Here is a 16,823-nt window from a genome sequence, read left to right on the forward strand (position 1 = left end):
ACCAGACCAGGAGTTCAGAGAACAGGATTCAGAAGCCTCAGTGTTTGACCCCAACAGTTACCACCCACAATATATATATACTTGTAAAATAATATATAATCTGTGCACTCTCCAGTCTCCCATAAATTCTTTATTAAGATAAAAATACCTGCCCTCTGTAACTTAACAATCATATTTTTGTACCAACCACAAAATATGGTTGTTAGGTTACAGAGAACAAAATTAGGGAAATGTCTTTCCAGGTTAAAATTTCTAATGAATGGCCAGGCACGGTGGCTCATGCCTGTAATCCCAGCACTTTGGGAGGCCAAGGTGGGCAGACCACGAGGTCAGGAGTTTGAGACCAGCCTGGCCAACATGGTGAAACCCCCATCTCTACTAAAAATACAAAAATTAGCTGGGCATGGTGGCAGGCACCTGTAGTCCAAGCTACTCGGGAGGCTGAGGCAGAAGAATTGCTTCAACCTGAGAGGCGGAGGTTGCAGTGAGCTGAGATCATGCCACTGCACTCCAACCTGGGCGACAGAGTGAGACTCCGTCTCAGGAAAAAAAAAAAAAATCTGATGAACATTGCCATATGTGATGTCTCAGATGGCAGGGGCTCAAACTTGTCACAGCAGGTTGAAGGCACCGAAGGAAGGCGATGGAGAAAATACCACATAGGGCCTTGGTATGAGGGAGGCAGGGGTATGCCTGGCATATCACGGTGGAAAGAGTATCCACTGCGGCATAGGACCTACCTGAAGTTGTGCCACGACATCCTCATCCATTTATTGGTGCAAAATACTTGCTTTCTACCCCACAGGTGAGTTATGTAAACTGATTGGGAGAACCCTTGAGGAGAGGGCTCAGGAATATATAAAATGTGCTACACATACTTGGTGACTCAGCTTTTATTGTTCTGTTATTCCCATGCATGCCCCCTCCACTGCCCACCTCCCAGAAGAAAGAGCTGGGGCTTTTGGGGAAACTGGCTCTCTCCCCATTGCTGTTCTTGGGAACCAAGCAGTACTCACTTTTGTTTCGCCTAGCTGACCTCTTTCAGAGGCCATAGGAAGGGGGAAGTCTGGAAGACAAAAGCACATAAAGAAAAGTTGCTTCTCTGTCTTCTGCCGTCAGGGAAAAAGGTAAGACGAGGGGAACCCTAGCTGGCACACAGGAAGCATCAAACCCCATTAGAAGAGACTGGGATCCTCTTTGATGCAAGCTGCCCTCTAAAGGAGTGAAGAATCAGGAAATATCTGCCTTTACCTTCTTGTAAAGTGGAGATCTTAATTCTAGCTCTTCCATTTCATAAGTAACAACTTCTATAATCCTTGTCAGTTATTTTTAGTAAACATGCTCTAAGTTACAAATTACCATGAATTCATTATATTGAGATGCCCTAAAAGATGCTGAGTTTCATTAAGGTTTACATATTCAATCCAAAGCAATCTTTGCAATTGCATAGTATATAAAATTTTATATACGTATATATTATAATCATATGATATAATAGTATATAATATGTATGATATGTTATCAACTCTCATATATATCAGCTTTCTTGAGTATAATTCACATATCATAGAATTTTACCAGATTAAAAAAAAAATATTTTGACCAGCCTGGCCAACATCGTGAAACCCTATCTCTACTAAAAATACAAAAATTAGCCAGGCGTGGTGGTGCAAGCCTGTAGTCCCAGCTACTTGGGATGCTGAGGCAGGAGAATGGCTTGAACCCGGGAGGTGGAGGTTGCAGTGAGCCAAGATTGCGCCATTACACTCCAGCCTGGGCGAAATAGCAAGACTTCGTCTAAAAAAAAAAATGTTTTGAGACAGAGTCTTGCTCTATCACCCAGGCTGGAGTACACTGACAGGATATCAGCTCACTGAAGCCTTAACTACCTGGACTCAAGTAATCCTCCTACCTTAGCCTCCCAAGTGACTGGGACTACAGGCATGCACCACCACGCCCAACTCATTTTCTTGATTTTTTTGGGTGGAGCTGAGGTCTCACTATGTTGTACAGGCTGGTCTTGAACTCCTGGGCTTAAGCAATTCTCCCACTCAGCCTCCTAAAGTGCTGGGATTACAGATGTGAGCCACCAGGCCCAGCTGAATTTACTGGTGTTTACCATCATATAGAGGATTTTTTTTTTTCTTTTTAAAAGATTCACCTAAAGTGTACAGTTTGATGGTTCTTAGTATATTCACAGTTATGCCATCATCACCCCAAAAATAAACCCTGTAACCATTAGCAGTGGTTTATCATGCCCCTCTCTCAACAATTTCCCCTCCTGCCCCACCCTCGCCTCTGAAGAACAATAATCCACTTTCTTTTTTTTTTCTTTTTTTTAAAGACAGAATCTCACTCTGTCACCTAAGCTGGAATGCAGTGGCGCGATCTCGGCTCACTGTAACCTCCGCCTCCTGGGTTTAAGTGATTATCCTGTCTCAGCCTTCTAAGTAGCTAGGATTACAGGTGCATGCCACCACACCTGGCTAATTTTTGTATTTTTAGTAGAGATGGCCAGGCTGGTCTCGAACTCCTGACCTCAGGTGATCTGCCCACCTCAGCCTCTCAAAGTTCTGGGATTACAGATGTGAGCCACCAAGCCCATCCTCTACTTTCAGTTTCTATAGATTTGCTTCTCTGGACATTTCATATAAATGGAGTCATGCAATGAAGTATGTGGTTTTTTGTGTCTGTGTTTTAATGTTTTAACTATATTGTAGCTTGTATCAGTACTTCATTCCTTTTTATAGCTAAATAATATTCAATTTATGTATATTCCACATTTATCCATTAATCAGTTAATGGACATTTGAGTTGCTTTCACTTTTTTGCTGTTATGAATAAAGCTGCTATGAATATTTATGCACACATTTTTGTGTGGTCATGTGTTTTTATTTCCCTTGAGTATATACAAAGTGTGGAATTGCCAGTCATATTTAAACCTTTTAAGGAGTTGCCAGGCTATTTTCCAAAGTGGCTGCATTTTACATTCCCACCAGCAATGCACGATGGCTTCAATTTCTTCACATCCTTGCTAACACTTGTTACTATGTCTCTTTTTGCTTATAGCCATCCTAGTAGGTGTGAAGTGGTATCTCTGTTGTTTTTGTTTGGTTGGTTGGTTTGGTTTTGTTTTTTGAAACAGAGCCTCGCTCTGTCACACAGGTTGGAGTGCAGTGGCATGATCTCTGCTTACTGCAACCTCCACCTCCCAGGTTCAAGCAATTTTCGTGCCTCAGCCACCTGAGTAGCTGGGATTACAGGTGTGCACTACCATGCCCAGCTAATTTTTGTATTTTCAGTACCTCAGGTGATCTGCCTGCCTCAGCCTCCTAAAGTGCTGGGATTACAGGCATGAGCCACCACTCCTGGCCATATTGGTATCTTTATTGGTATTGTTTGAATCACAAAAGTTTTTAAAAGTCCAATTGATCTTTTTGTTTTTGTTGTTCCTTTCTGCCTTTGGTGCCACCATTAAGAAGGCTTTGCCTAATTCAAGGTCACAAAATTCACTCATATGGTTTTCTTCTAATAGTTTTATAATTTTAGCTCTTACATTTAGTTCTGTGATCCATGTTAGGGCATTATAATTTGTGTCCATGGAAAAGGTCCTAATTTATTCTTTTGTATATAGATATCCCATTGTCCTAGCAGCATTTGTTTAAAAAGATTATCGTCCGGCCGGGCGCGGTGGCTCAAGCCTGTAATCCCAGCACTTTGGGAGGCCGAGACGGGCGGATCACGAGGTCAGGAGATCGAGACCATCCTGGCTAACACGGTGAAACCCCGTCTCTACTAAAAATACAAAAAAAAACTAGCCGGGCGAGATGGCGGGCGCCTGTAGTCCCAGCTACTCGGGAGGCTGAGGCAGGAGAATGGCGTGAACCCGGGAGGCGGAGCTTGCAGTGAGCTGAGATCCGGCCACTGCACTCCAGTCCGGGCAACAGAGCGAGACTCCGCCTCAAAAAAAAAAAAAAAAGATTATCGTCCACTGAATTGTCTTAAGACCTTGTTAAAATCAATTCACTCCAAATGTAAGGTGTTTTTCCCCTGGGTTCTTATATTTTATTGATCTGTATTTCTTTTTCTTTTACATAAAACGTATGACTCAAACATTGACCTGTATATCTATTCTCATGCTAGTACCAAACTGTCTTGATGTCTGTAACTTTGTAGTAAGCTTTGAAACTGAAAAGTGTGAGTACTTCAACTTTGTTTTTTTTTTCAAGATTGTTTTGTCTATTGTTAGTCTTTTGCTTTTCCATATGAATTTTAGGATCAGCTTTTCCATTTCTGTGAAAATGCCAGCTGGGACTGTGATAGGATTTGCATGGAATCTGTAGATTGATTTCTAGAGTATTGACATCTTAACAATGTTAAGTCTTCCAATCCATGAAGGTGGGATATTTTTATGTTGGTTTAGGTCTTCTTGAATTTCTTTCATCAATGTTTTGTAGTTTTCAGTGTACAAGTCTTTCACCTCCTTTGGTAAATTATCCTTAGGTATTTTATTAGTTTTGATGCTACTGTAAGTGAAATTGGTTTCTTAATTTCATTTTCAGGATGTTCATTAGTAGTGTGTAGAAATACAAATGATTTTTGTATATTGCTCTTGTATTCTGCAAACTTGCTATTAACCCTAACAGTTTTTAGAGTATTCCTTAGGACTTTCTATTCACAGAATTATGTCATCTACAAATAGATATCATTTTACTTCTTCCAATCCTATCTGGAAAACTTTTATTCATTTTCTCTTGCCTAATTACCCTGTCTAGAACCTCCAGTACAATGTTAAATAGTAGTGGTGAGAGCAATGTTGCTCCTACTCACCTCCTTTGTGCTGTTATTGTCAAATATATTACATTTCTATATAGAGAACATATAGAAATACATTCAAAGAAATATTTCTATAAAGTAGAAAAAGTACTTTACTTTACTAAAAGAATTTCAATCCTTTTAGATTTATTGAGGCTTGTTTTATGATCTAGGATATAGCCTATCCTGGAGAACATTGCATGTGCACCTGAGCAGTATGTGTATTCTGATGTTGTCGGATGGTGTAGTCTGTAGATGTCTGTTAGATCTAGTTGTTTAATAGTGTTGTTCTAGTCTTCTATTTCCTTATTGGTCTTCTGTCTAGCTGTTTTAGCCATTATTATTTTTATTTTTATTTTTTTGAGATGGAGTTTCACTCTTGTTGCCCAGGCTGGAGTGCAATGGCGCAATCTCAGCTCACCACAACCTCTGCCTCCTGGGTTCAAGTGATTCTCTTGCCTCAGCCTCTCAAGTAGCTAGCATTACAGGCATGTGCCACCATGCCTGGCTGATTTTTGTATTTTTATTAGAGACAGGATTTCTCCACGTTGGTCAGGCTGGTCTCGAACTCCTGACCTCAGGTGATCTGTCTGCCTCGGCCTCCCAAAGTGTTGGGATTACAGGCGTAAGCCACCACGCCTGGCCTATGTTTTAGCCATTATTAAAAGTGTGAGCTGATGTCTTCAACTATTATTGTTGTATTATCAATTTCTCCCTTCAATTCTGTTAGTTTGCTTCATATATTTGGGGCTTTATTTTTAGGTACATACATGTTCATAATTGTTTTATCTTCCTGATAGACTGACCCTTTATCATAGAATGTCTCTCTTCATTTGTAGTAACATTTTTGTTTTGAAGTCTATTTTGTCTGATATTAGTATAACCATTCCAGCTTTTTATGGTTGCAGTTTGCATGATATATTTTTCTCATCATTTTACTTTCAGCTTATTCATGTTTTTGAATCTAGGGAGTATCTCCATAGAAAGCATATAGTTGGATGTTGGTTTTTCTTCTGTTCAGTCTGACAGTTTCTGCCTTTTGATTGGATTGTGTAATTCATTCACATTTAACATTTTCATTGCTATAGTTGAATTGACTTATACCTGCCATTTTACTTTTTGTTTTGTGTATGTCTCCTTTTATCTCAAGTCCTCCTTCACTGGTTTCTGTTGCATAAGTATTTTTTAATGTAATGTTGTAATTTTTTTTTTTTTTTTTTGAGACAGCGGCTCACTCTGTTGCCCAGGCTGGAGTGCACTGATGCATTCTTGGTTCATTGCAACCTCCACCTCCCTAGTTCAAGAGATTCTCCTGCCTCAGCCTCCCCAGTAGCTGGGACTACAGGTCTGCACCACCATGCCTAATTTTGTATTTTTAGTAGAGATGGGGTTTCTCCATGTTGGTCAGGTTGGTCTCAAACTCCCGACCTCAGGTGATCTGCCCACCTCGGCCTCCCAAAGTGCTGGGATTACAGGTGTGAGCCGCCACGCCCGGCCATCCTTCCTTTTTTTTTTTTTTTTTTTTTTTAAGATGCTGTCTCACTCTGTTGCCCAGACTGGAGTACAGTGGCACAATTTTGGCTCACTGCAACCTCCACCTGCCAGGTTCAAGCAATTCTCCTGCCTCAGTCTTCTGACTAGCCAGGACTACAGGCACATGCTGCCACACCCTGCTAATTTTTTGTATTTTTATTAGAGACAGGGTTTCACGATGCTGGCCAGGATGGTCTCAAACTCCTGACCTCGTGATCCACCCGCCTTGGCCTCCCAGAGTGCTGGGATTACAGGCATGAGCCACCATGCCTGACCCATCCTTTCTTATATTAACCTTCTTATTTGCCATTTTTTGTTCTCTTCATTTGTTCCTATAGATTTAAGTTACCATCTGGTGTCATTTCTTTGCATCAATCCTGCTTTGTGGGATGAGTTCCCACTCATCTCTTTTGTGCTTTTATTGTCAAATACATTACATTTCTATATGCTGTAGACAGAAAAATATAATTGCATACATATGGTCTAAAAGTTTTTAGTAATTTATCTTTTAAAAGATGGGATCTTGCTATGTTGCCCAAGCTGGCCTCAAACTCCTAGGCTCAAACAATCCTCCCATCTTGGCCTCCAAAGTACTAGGATTACAGACACAAGACACCATGCTGGCCCATATATATGATTTTATACAAATATTTTTTTTTTTTTTTTGAGACTGAGTCTTGCTCTATCACCCAGGCTAGAGTGCAATGGCATGATCTCGGCTCACTGCAACCTCCGCCTCCCGCGTTCAAGTGATTCTCATGCCTCAGCCTTCCAAGTAGCTGGGATTACAGGTACCCTCCATCATGCCCTGCTAATTATACAATGATTTTTAAACTCAGTTAAAATAAGAAAGGAGAAGAAATGTGCATTTATCCTTTTATAATTACTTATCTTTACCTTGCTGTGTGTTGTTTATGTGGATTTGAATTTTTGTCTGCCTCTTGCTTTCAGCCTGAAGAACTTCCTTTGGTGTTTTTAGTGAGGTAATTCTGCTAGAAAAAAGTTCTCTCAGTTCTTGTTTATCTGGGAATGTCTTAATTCCACCTTTTTTTAATGGAAATGTCACTTTGCTGCATATAAGATTCTTGGATGATAGCTTTTTCTCCTTTTAGCACTTTGAATATGTTATACCACTGCCTTGTGACCTTCATGTTTCCTTTTTTTTTTTTTTTGAGACAGAGTTTTGCTCTTGTTGCCCAGGCTGGAGTGCAATGGCATAATATCAGCTCACTGCAACCTCCGCCTCCTGGATTCAAGCGATTCTCCTGCCTCAGCCTCCCGAATACTTGGGATTACAGGCATGCACCACCATGCCCGGCTAATTTTGTATTTTTAGTAGAGATGGTGTTTCTCCATGTTGGTCAGGCTGGTCTCAAACTCCCAACCTGAGGTGATGCGCCCAACTCAGCCTCCCAAAGTGCTGGGATTATAGATGTGAGCCACTGCGCCCGGCTTATGCTTCCTGATGTGAAATCAGTTGTTAATCCTACTGAAAAATCACTTGCAAAGACGTTTTGCTTCTTTTGCTGCTTTCAAGATTTTCTCTTGGTCTTTGTCTTTAGGTAGTTTGATAATGATGTGTCTACATATGAATGTCTTTGTGTTTGTCCTACCAGAAGTTCATTGAACTTCTTGGATGCACAGATTAAGGTTTTTCATCAGAATTTGGAATTTTTCAGCCATTATCTCTTCAAGTATTTCCATTCTCTTCTTTTTCTCTTTTTCTCCTCTGCTTCTTTCATTATGTGTATGTTCATATTCTTAATGGTGTCCCACATTTCTAAGAGACTGCTCTTTTTTTCAGTATTTTTTTCTCTCTGTTCTTAAGATAGCATAATCTCAGTTGTTTTGTCTTCAAGTTTACTGATTCTTTCTTCTGCTAGAAGAACAATCTACTGTTGTGCTTTCTAGTGAATGTTTTTATTTATTATAGTTTTCAACCCCAGAGTTTCCATTCTTTTTAAAAATTGAATTTGTCTCTGCTTATTGATAAGACATCATCATTTTATCTTCCTTCACTTCTGGAAGCATGAGTTCCTTCAGTTTTTGTAAATATTTATATTAGTTCTTTTGATGGTTTTGTCTGGACCCTCTCACAGGTAGTCTCTGTTGCTTGCCTTTTTCCTCCTTTGTATGGATCTCATGCTTTTTTTTTTTTCTTGTCTCATAATTTTTTATGAAAACTAGATATTTAGATAGTATATTATAGCAACTCTGGATACTGACTTCTCTCCATTCTCAGGATTTGTTGTTGTTTGCTTGTAATTTGTTTAATGATGTTGCTGGAATGTTTTAGTGAAATCTATTTCCCCTGCAGTGTGAAGCCTCTGATGTCACACTTTCCTTTTCTTTTCTTTTCTTTCTTTATTTATTTTTGAGACAGAGTCTCACTCTGTTGCCCAGGCTGGAGTGCACTGGTGTGATCGCGGCTCACTGCAACTGCTGCCTCCCAGGTTCAACCGATTCTCCTGCCTCAGCCTCCCAAGTAGCTTGGATTACAGGCATGAGCCACCTTGCCTAGCTAATTTTTGCATTTTTAGTAGAAACAGGGTTTTACCATGTTGACCAGGCTGGTCACAAACTCCTGACCTCAAGTGATCTGCCTGCCGCAGCCTCCCAAAATGTTGAGATTACAGGCGTGAGCCACTGTGCCCGGCCTGATGTCACTCTTCAGAGGATACAGCTTTGGCCATGTGCCCAGTCATCTTGGGGTGACAGTGGTTTTAGCAGGGCTAAGTTTGACTATCTCTTTCTCTGATTTCTCTGTTAAGATGTTGCCTCTATTGGTATCACACCAGATGTTACATTCTGCTAATTGCTACATGATTGCTCTATTGCTTTCGACAATTCTCTGAGGCATAAATTCCTCCACAGTCTGATCCAATTAAATTTGGATCCCTCTACAGGATCGTTTTGAGATGAGGTTTGCCCTGACCCCCCTACCCACAGGGGGGGCTCTTTTTAGCAGTCTTTTTCCTGATTCTTTCTGGTAGACTAGTTGACCTATGGCTTAGCTTATTGTTTTCATGGAGCCACCTGCCTTCTCTTAATTGCTACCCATCAAAATCTCTCTTGTTTTTGAGAGTGCCTGCTATGGTTTGAGTGTGTCTCCCAAAGTTCATGTATTAGAAACATAATCCCCAACACAACAGTGTTGAGAGATGAGGTCTTTGGGAAGCAATTAGGTCATGAGGGCTCTGCCCTCATGAATGGATTAATGATGTTATTGCAAGAATGGTTCCTGATAAACAGATGAATTCATTCCTCTTGTGTGTGTGCACACATGTGCGTGTTCTCTTGCCCCTCCACCTTCTATCATGCATAACACAGCAAGAAGGACTTGCAAGATGTGGGCTCCTCAACTTTGGACCTTTCACCTTCCAGAACTGTAAGAAATAAACCTCTGTTCTTTATCAATTACTCAGTCTTAGGTATTCTGTTATAGCAGGACAAAATGGACCAAAACAGTGTCCTTAGGCTTAAACTTCACCACACAAATACAGTCAGAACGTGTTTTTCTTTATTTGGTTGGTTGATTTTCAGAAATCTCTGGAGATCTCTGTTCTTATGACCTGCCTTTCTCCCTGGGCAAAATATCTATGTCATTGCTCTGGACAGTAGCCTGCTTATTTCAGAGCAATAACCTGCTTTACAAGCAGAACACTATGTAATAATGGTAAGAATGCTGTTCTTGTGATAGCCTCTAATCTTCTCAGTTTGTTTCTTCCAGCATGGAACCTCCCACCTACAAGCTAAGTGATATGATTTGTGGGTGTCCCCAGCCAAATCTCATCTCAAATTGTAATCCCCACCTGTGTCACCTGTTAAGGGAGGAGCCTAGTGGGAGGTGTTTGAATCGCGGGGGTGGGTTCCCCCATGCTGTTCTTGTGATAGTGAGTGAGTTCTCACGAGAGCTGAGAGTTTTAAAGTATGGCACTTCCTTGCTCTCTCACTCTCTAAGTCTCCTGCTTCACCATAGTAAGATGTGCCTTGCTTCCCCTTTGCCTTCCAGCATGATTGTAAGTTTCCTGAGCCCTCCCCAGCCATACTGAACTGTGAGTCAATTAAACCTCTTTTGTTTATAAATTACCCAATCTCAGGTAGTATCTTTATAGCAGTGTGAAAATGGACTAATACACTAAGCTAGGGTGAGGGCAATCATGGCCCCACTACTCTCAGTCTGCCTCACCTGGGATAGAGCCTCAGTCTCACAAGTAGCAGATGGGTGGGAAAAGACAGGACTCTGCCTCTTGGACTCATTCTCCTGGAATTTAGCCTCAGCAACACAGAGGTATGGGGGAATGAAAAATGTTGATGACGTGTCCTTCCCAGAGAGATATACCATTGTCCCCTGTAAGCTTAGGGAGAAAAGAAAAACTCATCTTGGCCATATCTGTCCAGAGTAGATCTTTCATCACATTGTGCTGGGAAGGGGAGGGGAAAGATAGGCAGTGGCTTAAGTTCTACACATTCTCACTGTTCCTACCTTTTGAAACACTTATCAAAATGTGTGGCCGGGCTGGGTGTGGTGGCTCATGCCTGTAATCCCAGCAGTTTAGGAGGCCGAGGCGGGCGGATCACCTTAGGTCAGGAGTTCAAGACCAGCCTGACCAACATGGTGAAACCCTGTCGACTAAAATACAAAAATTAGCCGGGCATGATGGCGGGTGCCTGTAATCCCAGCTACTCGGAAGGCTGAGATGGGAGAATCACTTGAACCTGGGAGACAGTGGTTGCAGTGAGCCAAAATGGTGCCACTGAACTCCAGCCTGGGCGGTTAAGGGAGACTACATCTCAAAAAAAAAAAAAAGAAAAGAAAAAGTGTGGCTGGATGAGGTGACTCATGCCTTAATCTCAGCACTTTAGGAGGACAAGCCAATGGATCACTTGAGGTCAGATGTTCAAGACTACCCTGGCCAACATGGTCAAACCCCATCTCTACTAAACATACAAAAAATTTAGCCAGGCATGGTGGCACATGCTTATAGTTCCAGCCACTTTGGGGGCTGAGGTGGGAGACTTGCTTGAACCCAGGAGGTGGAGGTTGTAGTGAGCCGAGATCACATCACTGCACTCCAGCCTGGGTAAAAGCAAGACTCTGTCTCAAAAAAAAAAAAAAAAAAAAGTGCGTTCATATTTGGAATGAACCATGATATCTATATATCTTCCACCACTGGTGTGTCCAGGTACCATTCCTGCTACGTAACCAGTGTCTAGCCCAGTTACTGGCATAAGGGCAACACACAGTATGTATTTATTGGATGTGTAAATAAATGGGTGCTGGGAAACCCAGCATAGTAGTTAAGAGCCACATTACAAAGGCTTTTGTGTTTATTACAGCAGAAGTGAGATAAGATTTGCACTAAAAATGAGAACTATTGTAGCAGTGGTACATGGGTGAGAGTAAGTCAAGTTAGAGGCAAAGGGAATGGTTAAGGAGAATATAAAAACATTTTCATGAAATGATGAGAACCTTCACTGAGGAAGTCACTGTTGTGGAAATGTGGAAAACCCACAAATTTACATGATATATGAAGTGTTCTATCAATGGAACTTAGTCACAGGTTATGGGCATACAGTGGAGAAATAGGTTTGAGGAAACAATATGAGGCCATACAACTATGAGAACAAGGAAAGGGTGATTTGCAAGAAAGATGGAGTGGTCCACCTTGGTTGAGTTATGATGTGTTCCCAACAGAGGATGAGACTCAGCCAGAAGGGAACACAGCGGGCTTGCAGGGAGGCTGATGCCAATGACTGATACGTTCAGTAGCAGTGGGGGTGAGGATTGAATGAAAGGTGAGGAAGTGTAGAAGTATACCTAAATTTGTCAACAGATGATTAAATTGGAGAGGGAAGGGGAGGAGAGGGACCAGGCCTATTTGTTTTTTTATGTAAGATATGAGAGTTATGAAAAATAGTTTTCAGCTTGTTACAGAACTCCCCTAAGATGTGAGAGGCTTGAAAAAAATGTTTTAAGTGAGACACAGTACCAATGGAAAGTAAGAGATTGAAGACAAGTAGGAAAGAGTTGCAGAAACCGAATAGAAAAATGACATGTTGAGGCCTTCAGAGATTCCCTACACTTAACTATAAGCACAACTTTTGCTAAAACCCACCATTAACCAGAATAATATCTGAGTCTATTTCCACATAGCCTAATGAGGTTCTTTTTTTGATTTGAGATATGTAAATATACAAACTCTAGAAATGTACATTTCTGAGGTTTAAATACCTTAGGTAGTAACCTGGCATTTTGGAAAGTTCAATGTTCCTGGACTTCGATGGTTTGGATTCGACTCCTAGCTTTGATACTAACAACATTGTGTGAACCCTTTCTCTGGGTTTTAATGTCTACTTTTGTAACATGAGAAATTAGGATTAAATAAAACTGAACAGCACTTCCACTTCCATCTCTAATTTTCTCATGATTCTAGATTTACTGCAGAAAATGTGGGCAGAGCAAGGACACATAACTCACCAATTGCAAAGGCTATCCACATGGAGGTAGCTAGAACAAGGATGGCATCTGAGCAGGTCCCCTTCATGGTGACAGAAGAACTGTGGAAATATACAACTTTTTATGTAGGACAAACACCTATGCGAAGTACAAGTTCTCACAGAGATCCCTCACTGACCAGGAAATGAAGTCTAAATACTTTGTCCCTTCCTCGGGTCATTTGGAATGAATTGTGTCTGATGCAACTCAATTGTTTAATTCATTTCCCTAAAATCGTTGGACATTTGAAAAAAAAATGTTAAAAAAAGAATTTTAGAAGATGCCAGAAAAAGAGTTAGTAAAGAATACTTGCAAGGGAAAGAATAAACACCAAGAGTTTTTCAATAAAATATTTAAAAGTAGCCGGGTGTGCCAGGCGTGGTGACTCATGCCTGTAATCCCAGACCTTTGGGAGGCTTATGGAAATGTCACTTTGCTGCATATAAGATTCTTGGATGATAGCTTTTTCTCCTTTTAGCACTTTGAATATGTTATACCACTGCCTTGTGACCTTCATGTTTCCTTTTTTTTTTTTTTTTGAGACAGAGTTTTGCTCTTGTTGCCCAGGCTGGAGTGCAATGGCATAATATCAGCTCACCGCAACCTCCGCCTCCTGGATTCAAGCGATTCTCCTGCCTCAGCCTCCCGAATACTTGGGATTACAGGCATGCACCACCATGCCCAGCTAATTTTGTATTTTGGATCACGAGGTCAGGAGATCGAGACCATCCTGGCTAACACGGTGAAACTCTGTCTCTACTAAAAATACAAAAAGTTAGCTTGGTGTGGTGGCGGGTGACTGTAGTCCCAGCTACTCAGGAGGCTGAGGCAGAAGAATGGCGTGAACCCAGGAGGCAGAGCTTGCAGTGAGCTGAGATTGCGCCACTGCACTCCAGCCTGGGTGACAGCGAGACTCCGTCTCAAAAAAAAAAAGTAGCTGGGCATGGTGGCTCATGCCTGAAATCCCAGCATTTTGGGAGGCCAAGGCAGGAGGATCACTTGAGCCCAGGAGTTTGAGACCAGCCTGGGCAACACAGTAGGACCCCATCTCTTTTTTTTTTTGAGACGGAGTCTGGCTCTGTCACCCATGCTGGAGTACAGTGGCCGGATCTCAGATCACTACAAGCTCCGCCTCCCGGGTTCCCGCCATTCTCCTGCCTCAGCCTCCCGAGTAGCTGGGACTACAGGCGCCCGCCACGTCGCCCGGCTAGTTTTTTGTTTTTTTTTTTTTTTTAGTAGAGACGGGGTTTCACCGTGTTAGCCAGGATGGTCTCGATCTCCTGACCTCGTGATCCGCCCATCTTGGCCTCCCAAAGTGCTGGGATTACAGGCTTGAGCCACGGCGCCTGGCCTGGACCCTATCTCTGAAGGGCAGTCACTCAACAACATGTGTAAGTCAACAGACAGTAAGAAACAGGAAGGGACAAAACACCAAAACCTCACTCCTATACTTGTAATCTTCCCTAGAGTTGTTACTTTGGTGTAGCTTCTATTCTCTTCATCCTACACATTTTCCAGGCAAACATTTTTCATTCTATATCTAGGTAATTTCTACCCAAGACCTCCCCTGAGAAAAAAACAAGTAATAAATAATACAACCCTTAAAAGTTTGCAAATTTAGAAGTCCACTTTACCTGCTGTGACTCCCGTGGTTGCTCTGAGAAACTGGCTGAAAACAGGATGGTTTTTGTTGATAGTTTGTTCATAATGAACAAGGAAGGGAGGCAAAGCTTATTTGTCTTTTCAAGGTTCCAATGCCTGGCAGTAGAAGAGAGTGAGCTTTGAAATTAGGAAGTATAGATATGATTCAAATCTATTTCTTTCAACTCTAAATTCTATAATGCCTAAATCTTGTGAGTTCATATTTCAAATTTCTGAGGGTGGTATGTACTGTCCAGTACTATGCCAAAATCTAGCTGTTCTTGCCAAAGCTGAACGTACCATTTTAGATATATGTCATACACAATTTTTGAATTCCTACATTTTAATTTGCATTATAATTACTACATTCAAGATGGCTTCAGATATTGACACAATACTATAAATTACCACATCTGCATGTGCAGTTATTTTATCAAGTCAAAAGTATTCACTTTATTGAAACATCTACTTTAGATTATTTCTGTATTGACTCATAGAGGTTCTATTTATTTTTATTTCTTTTTTTTTTTTTTTTGAGGCGGAGTCTCACTCTGTCGCCCGGACTGGAGTGCAGTGGCCGGATCTCAGCTCACTGCAAGCTCCGCCTCCCGGTTTACGCCATTCTCCTGCCTCAGCCTCCCGAGTAGCTGGGACTACAGGCGCCCGCCACCTCGCCCGGCTAGTTTTTGTATTTTTAGTAGAGATGGGGTTTCACCGTGTTAGCCAGGATGGTCTCGATCTCCTGACCTCGTGATCCGCCCGTCTCGGCCTCCCAAAGTGCTGGGATTACAGGCTTGAGCCACCGCGCCCGGCCTATTTTTATTTCTTTCACAGTTCACTGCAGCCTTGAACTCCTAGCCTCAAGTGACCGTCTTGCTTGGCCTCCCAAAGCATTGAGATTACAGGTGTGAGCCACTGATCTGGCCTGACTTACAGGGTTTTAAAGCAGAAAATTACCTTATATGGAATCCTCCAAGTTCAGTCTTACTTAGCAGAGTAGAGAAATCTGGAGATAGAGTGCTCATTCCCTTAAACGATAGCCTGTTCGACCATTTGAATAAAAATTTCTCAAAACGCTAACATTTTTTAAAGTCGAAGTTCAGAAGTTATTGGGTATCATAAATTCCTTAGGTCTAAGTCCTAAATGAATGGCCTTAACTGGGGACATGCCACATAGTTCTGGGAGGTTAAGTGTATTTTCTCAGCACTGCTCTGATCAACCACAGTGTCTACCATGGTGGTCTTCAAAATTTTTGCTTTTAATCCCTCTAAATTTGGTGCGTGCTTTTATATATATATATATATATATATTTTTTTTTTTTTTTTTAAATGACATGTAACATTTTTCATCAGAAATTTTAATAGGCTGAGTACCGTGGCTCAAGCTTGTAATCTCAGCACTTTGGGAGGCTGAGGCAGGCGGATCACTTGAGGCCAGGAGTTCAAGACCAGCTTGGCCAACATGATGAGACCCTGTCTCTACTAAAAATGCAAAAAATAAAAAACTGAGCATGGTTGCATGTGCCTGTAATCCCAGCTACTCATGAGGCTGAGGCACGAGAATGGCTTGAACCTAAGAGGCGGAGGTTGCAGTAAGCTGAGATCGCGTCACTGCACTCTAGCCTGGGTGACACAGCAAAACTGTCTTTTTGTGTGTGTGTGTGTGCAGTTGCAAGATTTAATAGAGTGGAAACAGAGCTCCCATACAAAGGGAGGGGACCCAAAGGGGGTTGCCACTCCCTGCTCGAATGCCTGGGTTTATATCCCAATCATTGTCCCTCCCTCTGTGTTCTCAGGTGATATATGATTAGACTATTTCTTTACCTCCTGCCTTTAGCCTAATTTATATTTTAGTGAGCCCTCTTTACTACCTGATTGGTCGGGCTTGAGCTGAGTTACAAGCCCCGTGTTTAAAGGTGGGTGCAGTCACCTTCCCCAGCTAGGCTTAGGAATTCTTTGCCAACCTAGCAAATCCAGCTAGTCCTGTCTCTCAGTTCCCCCTCTCAACAGGAAAACCCAAGTGCTGTTTGGGAGGTTGGCTGACAACTGCTCTAACTGCTTCCTGCTGAATTCGGGTGTAGCAGGGGTCGTGCAGTTGCGATTTCCTCTGGAGGGGTGGCTTCTGTGTCATCAACATCAGAGCACAGGCTAGCAGGCTGGTCCAGGGGTACGCAGTAGGTCTTAGTCATGGACTGCATCTGGGGCTCCATTTGAAGAACCATTTGTAGTTTTACAGCTTTGATTCTGGAAGAGACAGACTTAACAAGGAGGTTAAAGACACAGGGATTGAAATGTATGGCCTGAAGTGCATATGAGTGTGGGGATGAAAGTGGGG

At 41.9% G+C, this 16,823-nt stretch overlaps 1 protein-coding gene across 1 annotated transcript in view; it reads right to left on the reverse strand.

Moving 5' to 3' along the window:
• SPINK8 (serine peptidase inhibitor Kazal type 8 (putative)) overlaps window positions 1–14,669 on the reverse strand; it is a 33,160-nt gene extending 18,491 nt beyond the window's left edge. Inside the window, exons 1-3 of the mRNA XM_033206124.1 lie at window positions 14,482–14,669; window positions 12,830–12,909; window positions 1,017–1,066 (exon numbers count right to left, since the gene is read on the reverse strand). Coding sequence (XP_033062015.1) covers window positions 1,017–1,066; window positions 12,830–12,896 — 117 coding nt within the window. The 5' untranslated portion in view covers window positions 12,897–12,909; window positions 14,482–14,669. The remainder of the gene's footprint in view (window positions 1–1,016; window positions 1,067–12,829; window positions 12,910–14,481) is intronic.
• Between the last annotated feature and the right edge of the window lie 2,154 nt (window positions 14,670–16,823).

Source organism: Trachypithecus francoisi, unplaced genomic scaffold (assembly GCF_009764315.1).
Source record: "Trachypithecus francoisi isolate TF-2019V2 unplaced genomic scaffold, Tfra_2.0 Lachesis_group0, whole genome shotgun sequence".
Taxonomy (NCBI): domain Eukaryota; kingdom Metazoa; phylum Chordata; class Mammalia; order Primates; family Cercopithecidae; genus Trachypithecus; species Trachypithecus francoisi.